This window comes from Mustela nivalis, assembly GCF_964662115.1.
Source record: "Mustela nivalis genome assembly, chromosome: 6".
Classification (NCBI taxonomy): domain Eukaryota; kingdom Metazoa; phylum Chordata; class Mammalia; order Carnivora; family Mustelidae; genus Mustela; species Mustela nivalis.
The window spans coordinates 103,061,602-103,075,874 of record NC_139025.1 but is presented as its reverse complement, the minus strand read 5'-3'; the positions used below and the strand labels follow the sequence as shown (position 1 = coordinate 103,075,874).

At 35.3% G+C, this 14,273-nt stretch overlaps 1 protein-coding gene across 5 annotated transcripts in view; it reads left to right on the top strand.

Moving 5' to 3' along the window:
- The window catches only part of USP3 (ubiquitin specific peptidase 3), a 106,989-nt gene that overhangs the window by 45,264 nt on the left and 47,452 nt on the right, over positions 1–14,273 (top strand). For all 5 annotated transcript variants that reach the window (XM_082737246.1, XM_082737247.1, XM_082737248.1 and 2 more), the window contains 4 exons: positions 6,607–6,690; positions 9,622–9,703; positions 11,067–11,149; positions 12,407–12,520. In XM_082737246.1, coding sequence (XP_082593372.1) covers positions 6,607–6,690; positions 9,622–9,703; positions 11,067–11,149; positions 12,407–12,520 — 363 coding nt within the window. The remainder of the gene's footprint in view (positions 1–6,606; positions 6,691–9,621; positions 9,704–11,066; positions 11,150–12,406; positions 12,521–14,273) is intronic.

Here is a 14,273-nt window from a genome sequence, read left to right as displayed (position 1 = left end):
CTGAACTCTGACCAGCTTCCTCCTATCACAGTTTCTCAGTGACAGCACTATAGAAAGAAGTCAAAGAGGAGTACAACTCTTTATAATATTATTTCAACTACATTTTGGGAAACAGGTGTATTTTCACCTTACAATGTTTAACCATATTTTATAATAACATTTATTTCAAAATGGGAAATCCATTCTCAGTTTCAGAGGACTAATCTATACTATAAGCTTTTGAAACCCAGCCTGTAAGTTAAATACTTTTTTGTACTAATCTTATTCTGACATAATCTTCTTGAAGGGAAAGAATAAGTGTACCTTTTTCCCCAGGTATTAGAGGTAAGTATAATTCTGACTGATTGGCTTCAACACAGTTGTAAACCAGAGAGAGATTTTTAGAAATTGTTTACTTTAAATCCTTCTGTTTACCTTGGGACTTTTTAATACCAGTATTAGAGGAATAATTTCCAGTTTGAAAACAGTGTCTCAGCTAAGACTAAGGCAACCAGACAACATTTAAACTCTCATTTATATTTGACTTTTCCTACTTATTTTCTTCTGACCTCTTGGCCAGGGAGGAAGAAGAAATCAAAAGGGATTGTAGAGAGCTAGAGAAGCCCATGCTGTGAGGCAGCTCTTGGTTACACAAAGGAAGGAAACTAAGATTTATTGATCTCTACCACATGCCAGGCAGTCTTAGAAGTTTTGGCCCATAGAAGTAGGTGCTTTCCTTTTAACGTCATTGTCATCATCATCATCATCATCATCAAATAATATTTGCATAGCATGGTAAATTCAGAGTATAGAAATTAAAGTCTTAGAAATAGGTATTCTTCTTAATGACTGTAAGAGAACTTAAAATTGGCTCTTGAGAAATAGGGACAGTTGTGAAAACATTAATGAATTTTTTTAAACCAGTGAAAAATAACCCAGGCAAAACAAAATTGATTCCTTACAGCTCGGTAAAGTTAAATTTGTTATTCCTTTGTGATATTGGGTAATATTATAGAATATTAGAACAGGTAATGTCCTAGATACCCTTTATTTTTTTTATTTTTATTTTTTAAAGATTTTATTTATTTATTTTACAGACAGAGATCACAAGTAGGCAGAGAGGCAGGCCAGTGGGGCGGGGGAAGCAGGCTCCCAGCCAAGCAGGGAGCCCGATGTGGGGCTCGATCCCAGGACCCTGAGATCATGGCCTGAGCCCAAGGCAGAGGCTTTAACCCACTGAGCCACACAGGCGCCCCACTTAGATACCCTTTAGATTGCCACTGCTGGGGCACCTGGGTGGCTGAGTGGGTTAAAGATTGCCACTGCTATCTAACAAAAATAATACATCGTTTAAGTAATTTTAAATTTTCTAATAGTCACATTAAAACAAAAAGAAACTGGTAATTGTATATTTTAACCCATCTATGCAAATACTATCATGTCAACATGTAATCAATATAAAATTATTAGAGGTTGTTTGTATTCTCTTTTTACATAAAACTTTCCATATCCAGTGTATATTATTACACTTATAGCACATCTCCATTTAGATACTAAACTTTCATTAGAAACGCTTGACTTCTGTGTAGATTCATAAACATTACAGTTAAAAAAGTAGATTCTAAAAACGATTAGAAGTTTTCCAGTGAATGAATGAAGTACCAAAAATATATTTTTCTTTAATATTTGCATCTATATTGACAAAACTGACTAATCTTTTTTAGAACAACTGATTTGACTCTGAAGCAAAAGCGGTATCAGTTTCAAAATTACGTTTAAGTAAGTCTACTAACTCTTGTAACAACTCAATATTATTAACATTTACTTCAGAGGGGCACTATGTACACTGAAAATCTACTCTGTATCTGTATCAACAACATGGTCTTCAGTTTCCTCACAGACCTTACAGGCTATTTACATAATGCTATTACAATTAAAATTGTCTGCATATTTATTCATGTTGAAAAATGTGTAAAATCAGTATTGATTTATATTATTAGAAGTTTTAATTTTAACATACGTTCTTGTACCTGTCTAGCCAGGTTACAAATAAACGTTTCCTTTCCTTGGATCTTTAAATTGAGCTCATTCATGTGCCTTGTGATATAGGAGAAAAAAATGTAATTCATACTCGGATGTTTTCTATTTGTTGAATATTGGCAGGTGTTCTTTCATTTCAAGAAAATCTTGAATTAGAGGCTCAGGGGTGCCTAGCTGGCTCATTTGGTGGAGTGTGCAACTCTTGATCTTGGGGTCGTGAGTTTGAGGCCCACGTTGGATGTAGAGATTACTTAAAAATAAAATCTTGGGGGAAAAAAAAAAGGAAAGAAAAAAAGAGGGGTGCCTTGGTGACTCAGTTGGTTGAGCAGCTGACTCTTAATTTTGGCTCATGATTTTGGCTCAGGTCATGATCTCAGGTTCCTGGGATCCAGCCCCATGTCAGGCTCAACGCTCGGGGGATTCTGCTCAAGGATTTTCTTTCTTCCTCTCCTCCTGCACGTGCATTCTCTCTCTTTCTCTCAAATAAATCTTTTTAAAAAAATCTTGCATTAGAGTTAATAGTACAGTAAATCTTTGTAAAACTCTTTCATGACTCAAACTCAAGCAGTGAATGTTGGCAAAGAACTTTTCTAACAATATTAAAGATGGTTTAATTCATTATCATGAATTATTATGGTCATCAAATTCATTATCTTCTTTAAAAATTTTTTTTATCTTCTATTTTTTAAGTTTCATAAGCTGGTAATGATTCATAGCAATTATACATATATACACATATATACTGAACACTTTTAATAACTGCATCCATGATACAGTCTATTTCAGAACACAAATATTTTCAATATGTGTCACACAGTGAAATAAATATAATAATAAGGGAAGCCTAGTAAATCTGGATTTTAGATCTCACATAGCTGGCCCATTGTCTTTTTTTTTTTTTTAAGCTTTATTTTAGAGAGAGAGAGATGGAGAGAGTGAGTGCATGTACCTGCACAAGCAGGGGAGAGGGAGAAGCAGGTCCCCACTAAGCAGGGAGCTTGATATGAGGCTCAATCCCAAGACCCTGGGATCATGACCTGAGCCAAAGGCAGATGCTTAACTGAGGACAGATCCTCAACCAACTGATCCACCCAGGCTCCCCCGTTGTCTGTCTTGATAGAAACTTTTTCCTATCTAGCTGAAAGTGACATGTAAAAGATTAAAACCTATAGTATCTACAACTTGAGATTGATTAGATGTAGACATTTCTTTGTAAATTTAGAATTTGAGACACAACATATCTAGAATGTTAATTGGTCAGTATCTCTTGTGAAGCTCATTTATAGCTAAAAATAAAAGTACTTGCAATTTTTCAGATGTTGAATTGATCTTTAATATTATTAGAAAAGTCTTTTATTCACTGACACTCACTTGGTGGGTCAATTTAAGATCGTTCATGTTTTGTGAAATATCTTTTTAAATCTTTTCCTCAAATTTTAAAACCTAATTCCCTTAACTGAAATGATAATTACATTTTTTATCTTTCCATCTAAAAATGGTTCTTTTTCTTGAGCAAGAATCCCAGGCATTTTATAGTTTGCCAGAATTATAAGCTCAGATCCTTTAATAATCATGGAAACAATTTTTTTTTGTTTAATGTTTATTCAAATATCATTAGCTGCTTTATTTTTTTTACTCTTGAAAAGCAACTTCTTATTAAATGAATATGCATTTGCTGAAGATGACTCAATATTATCTTAGAACTTCTTTTATACAACTTACTCATTTTTCTCTGCTACAGAAAATCATATTGCCATCCTTTGTAAAATTTGTGATAAACCTTCTACACTTGGTACTGCCTCATTAGTGTGCCTTCATTTGAAAGTTAAAATTTTTTCATAATTTTTGAGTTAGAAAAATAATTTGTGTTACAATTAAAATAAGCATTTCAGCTTAACTACCAGTTACTATTTACATAGTTATCACTGTAACTCTGCTGTCTGCATAAAATATTCAAGTAAACAGGGGTGCCTGGGTGGCTCAGTGGGTTAAGCCGCTGCCTTCGGCTCAGGTCATGATCTTAGGGTCCTGGGGTTGAGTCCCGCATTGGGCTCTCTGCTCAGCAGGGAGCTTGCTTCCCTTCTTCTCTCTCTGCCTGCCTCTCGCCTGCTTGTGATCTCTGTCTGTCAAATAAATAAATAAAATCTTTGAAAAAAAATATTCAAGTAAACACATTGTAGTGCTGCATTGTTGCATAGGAAAATAACCATCTGTTGACACAAACTAGATTGGTGATACGCTTATGCTTATGTAATACTAGAAGTAACACATGGATCCATCATGTACACCGCAGTACATCTTAGGTGATATAATAATGAAAGCAAAATATAGCTTCGTCAAAACCATAAAATTGTGTTTAGTGGAAAAATATTTTTTATTGTTTTAGTTGTTAAGTGACATTTTGTATCAATCAGAATTTTTTTTAAAGTTAAAATTCAATTTTCTTAAGTGGCATCAGCTACATTAGCACAGCTCTAGAGTCTAGAGCAGCTTATTTACTTTAATGATGTAAGTTCAGAGAGATGAAGCAGCTAGATCCAGTTAATCCAGATTAGTTTAGAATGGAGCAAAACCATAAATAAATCTATATTCAATATATGAAAAATGTTACTTTAACAAATGTTTTATATCCTTGTCTAAATCCATATCACACCAAAAAGAATTACTTATTTATTTTTATTTTTTTATTTTTATTTTTATTTTTTTTTAAGAAAGAGCAACAGGGCAGGGCAGAGGGAGAGGGAGAGAATCTCAAGCAGGCTCTACACCCAGTGAGTAGCCCGAGGAGGGGCTTAATCCCACAATGCTCAGATTGTGACCTAAGCCAAAATCAGGAGTCAGATGCTTAACCAACTGAGCCACCCAGGTGCTCCAAAAAGAATTACTTTAATAAGAAAAAAAAAGTTACTTAATTTAATTGGAAACAGTTTGTTTAAACAAAGTAACAGCTTTTTTTGTGGAAGTTCAGGAGTTCACTTTTCAATTAGAGATCATGGCATATTGTAAATATATGAAAGGTTATCTAAATTTCCCAGATGAACAGTAGCATTTAGCCTGGTTCTTGTTTTGAATACTGAGTCTTGTTTTATCTGTAATACGTGCATAAATTTATGCAAACATAAAATGAAAAGGAGGAAGAATAGCAGCATAATTTTACTCTCAGTGAATGCTTTAAGCTTCTTGGAGGAACCCAGTGCCTTAAATTTAAATTTACAGCGTAGACCTTACTCTCTTAACATTAGGCTGAAAAGAAGCAAGGAATTAAATCTTTTCACTAATTTAATATTTTACATTTTATAAAACTGATAATTACTCTCCTGCCATTGCAGGTACTTTGATCATAGGGAAATAGTCCAGGATGTAAAAGATAGCTTCTACTATTTGTGAAAATGTCAGGAAACTTGGAGAATACCTTAGAGACACTTGATTGACAATGTAGGTACTCAGTTAATGGGCGAGGGGTGTTAAGTAATTACATATATATTACTGTTTTAGGTAAAGTTTCAAAAGTATTCACTCGAAATTTTAACTTCTGTAAACAAAAGACTTTAGGAGGCATGCTTTTCCATGTAACTTTTTTTCCTCCCTGTTACTTTCCTCCATTTTCTTCTCATGTTTTAATAGACTGATTTCAGATATGTAAGAAATGTTTTTGGATTCTGCTAGAGATGACCTAATTTTTACTAATTGCTATGCATTCAAAGTTTTATTTACTCAGAATGGCAGCATTACTGTCATTATTCTTAGGTAGTTATAATAAGTAGTTTTATACAAAGCTGCTATTCAAAATAATATATTGGTACTAGTTTGTAAGTTGTTTTTGTTAAAATTGGCCTCATTCCAGGAAAAAAATTGAATGCTAATGTAGAAGGTGAAGTTTATTACCTGTGAGTCCCTATATTTGCTTATTGACTTGCTAAAAAAACACACACACAATATCAGTTTTAAAGAACACCTTAAATATCTTTCTTCAGAGCAGTTATCAGATTCCTAAAAGATGTAGCCACTATTTTATACTTTCATTTTCTAACACCTCAGAATGAAGATTATTCTCAACTGTCTGAATTCAATTTATTTTAATTAAATTGCTTTAAATGTATTGCTTTATTTTTAGGGTTTTTTTCCCCCTTAAATTTAACTGTCCCTATTGGTTGATTACCTTTTCCCTGCTCTTCATTTAAATCTCTTCTCCCCCCAAATTCCCTATTATTTTGAGCTGGGACTATGACCTGAAAGCTTTAGGCTTAAGGCTATGTGAATCGACTTGGTGCTTTTTATTTTCCATGTATTATGCACCACTAAAAAGAATGTAACACATGTAGCAGCTTATTTTGTTTTTGAAGGAGGAATTGAAGAGCTTTTGAGTAAAAACGTGAAAAGAAGCTAGTGCTCATTGCCTACGTGGCTTTTTAAAAAGGCTCTTAAGAAACATTCCATTGTGGATTCCAAGTCCTCTTTAAATTTACCACCGACAGTAACTGCCGCAGAGCCATGTGATCATCTTGGCAGTAGCCTGGCCTTTTAGTGATTTCATTACTGTGGTTTCCTCAAGCTCTTTGCACACATTGATTAATATTTTTCTTGCAGTTATCGCTGTGATGATTTTGTGGTTAATGACACCAAGCTGGGACTGGTACAGAAAGTCAGAGAACACTTACAGAACTTGGAAAAGTAAGTAATAGGCCTTGGGAAAGGAAGGGTATAGAATAGGGTTGAGGGATCTTTGCACATTCTTGGGTGGGAGTTTTGTTAATGAGTTCCATAACTTTGTCATGTTTTTAGTGTGATTGAAATATTAATAAAGTAAACTTTGGATATCTGAAACTTTGCCCATAGTTAATGGTCATAGCTTAACATTTATTTCATTTAATATTTATCATAAATCATAGCCAAGAATCCAAGAGCCTTTTTTTTTTTTTAATTTTTTTTTTTTGTTACTGCCTACCAGTTTATAAGCTCTGGTCAGTTGATTTGCCAGGGAAATTTTGGAGGTGTAAGGAAAGAGAATGAAATGATAGAAAATTATTATGGATTACTTCTGATACTAGAAAATCCTCGTCAGGCCTGTTTTATGACATTTTCTCAGAAGCACTAAAATTTATGCATTATTTTTAAGGGAAATTAGGTTTTATTTTTTTGTCCACTTTGCATCTATAGAATAGCACAGCATTCTAGTTTCTTCTTTTCCTCTTTTGTTAAGGGTTGTATGTGTGACTTGAAATTACAATAGATTGTAAAATGCCTTGTATCATGAAGAAATTAATGTACTTATATGAATAGAATTTTTTTGCTATAGCCAGATAGGTTATTCAGATAAAACTCACTAAACCCAGAGCTGAAGCAGTAAAACAGAAATCCAAATAGTGATGCCTTTGAAGCTACAGTGGATAGAGGCATGACCCTGGAATGACTGCTGACTCCAGTGAAATTTGTGTAAATCATGCCTGATTGTCAGGTGCCATCTAATTTATTTTGACAGTTGACGTTAAAAACTATTGTGAGAACATACCAAAAGTAGGAGTCCCTTAGCAAACTTTAAGGCAACAGAATGTTTTTAAATCCTATATTGAGAGGAAACAGCCTAAGTGCTTTGAATAAAACAGTATATCGTTTTCATTAACCAAAGTCTTTATGCATGTCTTGTTGACTAAATAGATTATAAACCTGATAAGGAAAGAAGGATGGATTTCTTTAAAATCTAAACTTGTTAAAACACTTCGAATTAAAGTACTTTTTGGCTTGTTATATTTTGGCTCCTCTCTTTTTCAAAGTGCTTCTTTCCTTGTAATCTGAAATAGAGCAGCAGAAGCCCTACCTAGGATTAGAGACACTACCATGTCAGTCCCAAATAAATGTATCAGAACTAAATCAAAGGGAAAAGAGGACATTCAAGAATGAGCATGCATTTATGCAGTTATCAAATCTTATTTCCACTGACCACTTTATCATGTAAAAGATGTCAGAGTTCCTTGTCTACACTTCTGTTGGGTCCCACTGAAAAGTCTTCCTTGCAGTCCTCCTGGGTTAAAAAGCATTTGTTGGGTTCATTTTTCTTCACATGTGGCCTTTAGTCTGTAGTGGAAACCACAGTTTCAAAACTGTGAATGTGTTTGTGTTTTTTATATCTTTAGACTATTTTGCATATCCTGTAGAAGTGCACTGTACGAAAGAACTTTTTGAAGTGAAGAAAGTGTTGTATACTCTGCACTGTCCTATATGGTAGCCCCTAGTCTTATGCGGAGCACTTGAAAGTGGCTAGCATAACTGAGAAACTGAATTTTTAATTTTATGTAAGTTGGGGTAATTTAAGTTTATATAAATAAGTAGCTACCATATTAGACACTGTGGATCTGGTGAATTCTGCCATTTTGAGAATTGCTGAGGGTAAAATTTAATAACTTGTATTTTACAAAGCTAAATGCTTTGTTTATGTAGGTTAAAGCTAAAAGTTAACTGTTAGGCATATTGCTAATTAGCAATAATTGGTGTGTGTGTGTGTGTGTGTGTGTGTGTGTAGTGCTTGTGATTGAACCTCTTTACTTACAGAATTGTGAAGGAGTAACTTGACACTGTGATATATGGAATTGATATCTTCTTACCTTACAGTCACTGATACTCTTAGAGGGATATACCTACAGTTCGGAGGTGTTGCCTAAGAAGATTTTTAGTTTTGAACTAACTGTCACTAGATCTGATGCTCCAAAGATACTAGAGTTCATGTGGAAATTAAATAATCCTGCATCTAGTTTGGACTACCCTGATACATTTTAGAAGATGGAAAAGAATAGGCAGACTTTAAAAGTCTGTGTTGTTCAAGTGTGGGCTTTAGTCTATAGTGGAAACTATAGTTTTAGCAGTATTAACAGTAAAAAATGATTTTTACTTCTTTTAGATTAGGTCTCCTGACATAATTATTTTAAAATGACCCTCTGAAAGAATTATTTTCTGATAAAATTTAAGCTATATAACTTTCATCAAGAAAAATTTTGAGAAAAATTTTAATTCAGAATATCCATGTAATCAGAATTTTTTCAGAATATCCCTTGTAGCATAGCTGAATCAAATTAATTTATATGTATCTGTGTGCCTATAATGATTTTCCAGAAATTCAGATTATATCATAATCTGTTATGACAAATGAGCAAAACAGGATATCTGTATCAAAATTAAGAAAAAAGAAGCTTGGTACTTGAGACTTAATGTTAAATCTCAGAATACGTATCAGACAAGGGTTTTCCTTTTGATGTGAGGAATGGGGCTTCTCATTTTTGAAGCCTCACAGTCGATTAGGCAGGTAGTGCTAGTAGAGAGGGATTGTCTCACAGACTACACCTACCTGGCCAGCTTTTAGGGAAGTGCCTAGTGGTAGATGCTTGCAGCCCACCTTGCTAGAGAAGTAGTGGGGATTGCCAAGGAAAGTAGAACTTTTTACTTCAAATACTTGTGGGCCACAGTGGGCCTAACAGGTCACTTCCTGGCCTTCCTAGGCACCAGGCAGGGCTCTATACCGCAGACACTTAGAACAGTGATGTTTAATTTTTAACCTGCTTTCTAATATGTTTGTGTTAATGTCTTTTTGACTATCTGTTTGTGTTTTAATAGCTCAGCTTTTACAGCTGACAGGCATAGGAAAAGAAAACTTTTGGAAAACTCATCACTAAACAGCAAGTTATTAAAAGTAAATGTAAGTAATTAAATATATACAAATGTAAATATTGGTTGCGATCCAACTCTAACATTAATGTTGCTCCTTATACACTTTCATAAATGTATGCCTTGGATTTGGGATATTTTACAAAATGTTTGCCACTTGTATTAATGATTCTTGATGTGACTGAATATCCCAGTGAGTCCACCTGTCAGTGCCTTCCTTCCATTAGGATTACTCCTGTGCCCCTCAGCCTTAGCAAGTGTTCGTTCTTAAAGCCTAGTCATGTATCTTATTACTCTGTTTCTAAGGACCCCAAAGATCTTTGCTTTCTTCTGTTAAAGGTTCTAAGTGCAAACTCTATGGGTCTGAGGTTTTATAAATTTTATTTCTTAGGACTTCATTAATACAATTTCACCATGGAAGAATATGCTTCCTCATTCGGGTAACTATCTGTTACCAATGTATGACCCGTTAATAAATTAATAAAATTTAGAGATCACTAAATACTTTTAAATACATCAGTAATTTTGCCCTGCATCTGCCTTTCTGCTGTCATGCTAGTTAGGTTTAGACATGCACTTAATTAAAGTGTTAGGATTTTGTGAAAGAAAGAACTAAAGTACCCTGGCCATCTGAGTTATGGGCAGAGATGCTTCGGGTTAGATTGGTAGATCTGCTTCACAGGGGTAGTATTCAGATGTTAAGGTGCATTTGTAGAGCTAATTAAAAAAAAATCAAGTCTTGGTCTTTAAAGGAAATTCAGGTAGTTTTAAAAAGTTGATATCCCATTGCTAAGAATGCATGTATTGGTCATCTATGCATGGCATAGAGTTAAAGGTTTGGGGATGAATATTTTAGGTATATATATTTATATTTTTTCAATTTGTAGTATTTTTCTCTCTCTTTTTTAAAAATTAACATATAATGTATTATTTGCCCCAGGCGTATAGGCCTGTGAATCATCAGGCTTACACACTTGACAGCACTCACCATAGCACATACCATCCCCAATGTCCATAATCAATTTGTAGTATTTTTTTTAATTTGTAGTATTTTTAATAAAATCTCATGAAAACATTGTCTTAAACTTCATCTCTTTTAAGGCTCTTCCTGGTTTTCGAATTGTGTACTCCAAGGATTTCATTAATGCTGATTTCCTCATAAGCTTCCATGAGGTACTCCCATGTAGGACAATCCCAGGATCAGAAACAGGCTTCTAAAAATATCTGGACACTTATATAGAAAGTAGAATGAGGGTTTGAAATATTAATTGGACAAAAAAGGACCAATTCCAAATTGGCTTGATGCTAGAGTTTCAAATATAGGTCTAAGCTTTGATGTCTGAAACACCCTTCTCTTGGTATTACTGATGGCCTTTTCTTGTCCCATTTTGCAGGGAAGCACTGCTGCCATCTGTGCCACAGGACTCCGGAATCTGGGGAACACATGTTTCATGAACGCCATCCTTCAGTCACTCAGGTACTGTTAACACCAGAGCTTAAGATGCTGGTGTTAGCTTCTAGTGAAATGGTTAGGAGAAAAGGCTCTGGGTTCACATTCTGTCTCTGCCACTAACTCCAGTCAGTTCCCTGTGCCATAGTTTCCTTATTGGTAAAATTGGGGATAGTAGTTCTGCCTCAGGAAGATTAAATAATTTATAAAGGGTTTAGAACTGTGCCCAGCAGTAAATAATTGTTAGTTGTTACTGTTTATCCTCCTGTTGCTTCTTGAATAAAAGAGCAGAGATCAGCAAACTTTTTCATTAAACGGGCCAAGACAGTAAATATTTTAGTCTCCACTAAAGAGACTTAAAGAGTGGCTAAATACCACTAAAGGTAGGTATTTGGCCACTCACAGTCTGTCTCCTATCTTTTCCTCCTCCCCTACCTTTTTAAAGAACTCTAAAAATGTAAGAGCTCAGTGGCCCAGGACCAGATATGGCCTGTGGGCTATAGTATACAGACCCCTGGACTGCAGGGGTTCAAAGAATTTAATCTGATCATTAGTTAAGTCTTAAATATGATCATAAGATCAGATGTTTAGAAGATCTTTAAAATGTAATAGAAGTAGTAAAACTAAAATACCCCAACAAGGCTGACCTCAGTTATATAGAAGAAATTATTTTGAAAGTCATGTACTTGTAGATTTTAATGTGGCATCAAAGGCCAGAATAAATTCTCTTCCCAAGGCCACCTTGCAAATAAGGAGCAGAAGTCATACTTGATCCCTCCTTGAAGGTACTATCTCTTGATTTATCTAGTCTTGTTCAAATAAGAAATTCAAGTCACTACTGAATTCCCTTATCACTCTGTACTTTGTATCTAAACAATATGGTTGGTTTCATGGTTTATTTTTATTTGAGGAAATTATTGAATACCTGGAAACAGGCATTATTTATTTATTTATCTCTACACCCAGTGTGGGGCTTGAACTCACAACCTTCAGATTAAGAGTCATATGCTTTTCCAATGGAGCCAGTTGGGTATCCAAAGAATTCAGGATTTTTTGAAAAAATTTTGCTTTAAGCTCTTTGATCATTTCTACAAAGTCATCTGTTAATACTATTTTCTTAGAGTAAATGAGGAAACTCAAAGCAATTTCTTGAGAAATTGAAATATCTCAAAAAATTCACATGTCGGTTTTATAGAAGTTTCTTTACAGTCCTAGTAAAGTCTTTTTTTTTTTCTTCTTCTCTTTTTTTTTCTTAATAATTTTCTTCCCTTCCTTTTAAAATAGTAACATTGAGCAGTTTTGCTGTTATTTCAAAGAACTGCCCGCTGTGGAGTTAAGGAATGGGAAAACAGCAGGAAGGCGAACATACCACACCAGGAGCCAAGGGGATAACAATGTGTGAGTTCTAAGAATATATCCTTTCTGGCTTTGAGCTACAAAACAAGTGACTCTTACTGGTGATTTCCATTGCATTCTGTGAGTTAATAGGTATAGCATTTTAAAACACTCTTTAAAACCTGGGTTTAACTGTCTAGCTGACAATCTTAATAGTTGTTGCAATTCTTTTATTTCTATTTACCTAAGAGGAGGATAAATTTATCTCTCTACATATTAAGTCTTTGTGGATTTGAGCTCTAACATTGACATCTGGATATGAAACACAGTTTTAGATGTAGATCAGCATGAATATCATTAGTCTTTGTGAATTGACACTTGTCTTACACTGTTAGATAAATCTGTTTTGGATAATAAAATTAATTTGTAGTCATCAAATTGTGGAGCAATGCAGCCAATTTAGTTGATATGGAGAGGGAAAAATTGACAGATGATTATTGAGAACGAATATGTATGCAGATTCATTGCAGCTGTGCTCCATTTGATGTTCAGAAGATCTATATTATGATTGTAATGGGCAGATATTTTTCATATTTTAACATTATTGAAGTAAGGCTCTGATTTATAATTTGTGTGTCTTTTTTTTTTTTTTTAAAGAGTGCACACATGGGGCACCTGGGTGGCTCAGTGGGTTAAGCCTCTGCCTTCGGCTCAGGTCATGCATGGCCTCAGTGTCCTGGGATCAAGCCCTGCATCGGGCTTTTTCTGCTCAGCAGGGAGCCTGCTTCCCCCTCTCCCTCTGCCTGCCTCTCTGCCTACATGTGATCTCTCTCTCTGTCAAATAAATAAATAAAATCTTTAAAAAAAGAGAGAGAGAGCACACATATACACATGCTGGGGTGGGGAGGGGCAGAGGGAAGGCAGCTATGCTCACCACTATACCACCAACGCAGACGGGAGGGGCGGAGGGAAAGAGAGGATCCTAAGTAGGCTTTAGGCCCAGCACAGAGCCCAACATGGGGCTCAATTTCATGACCCTGAGATCATGACCTGAGCTGAAACCAAGAGTCAGATGCTTAACTGACTGAGCCACCCAAGTGCCCCTAATTTGTATATATTTTAATGTAATGTTCTTTCTGCCTGCCCATTCCTGCTCCCATTCATCCCATCCCCACACATTCTAAAAAGCCATTTTACAATCTGACATTGTTCTGCCTAAATGACTGAGGGAGATTAGGATAGAACATGTCAGAATAGTGTGCATTATGGATAGAGCCAAAGCACCAGGGAACTTTAAAACCAGACACGGGATGGAATCCTACCACGACAGTTGATATCTTTAAGAGCTTGCTTTAGTAGCAGCATATAGGATGAACTGGAAAATGCCTGCTTTCAAGAAGACTTCATACTTCATAGTAGTTGGGTTGGAGGAGATGGCAGTGAAATAAGGAAGAAAAAAATGCATTTTCACAAAAGTTAAGAGGAGAATTAGTAGTACTTGATGCATTAGTGTTATTTAGGGTTTAGTTACAAACTGTAGAAATTGGCTCTGGCCATTGTAGGCAGAAAAAGAGCTTAATGAAGGTCTGTTGGTAAGCTATTACTGGATGGGTGGAAAATCAGGTCTGGAATCCAGACATCCAGGACCATCACCGCAATCATCCCGTGGAACTCTATCCCATAAGAATATCACTGCTTCTGTAACATCATTGTCCCATAACAACACACTGCCCAGTGTGTGACACCAAAGTTCCTATTACCAGCACTGTTGGAGTTGGATGCTGGGTGAATGCTGCTATTACTGCTGCCCCTGCAC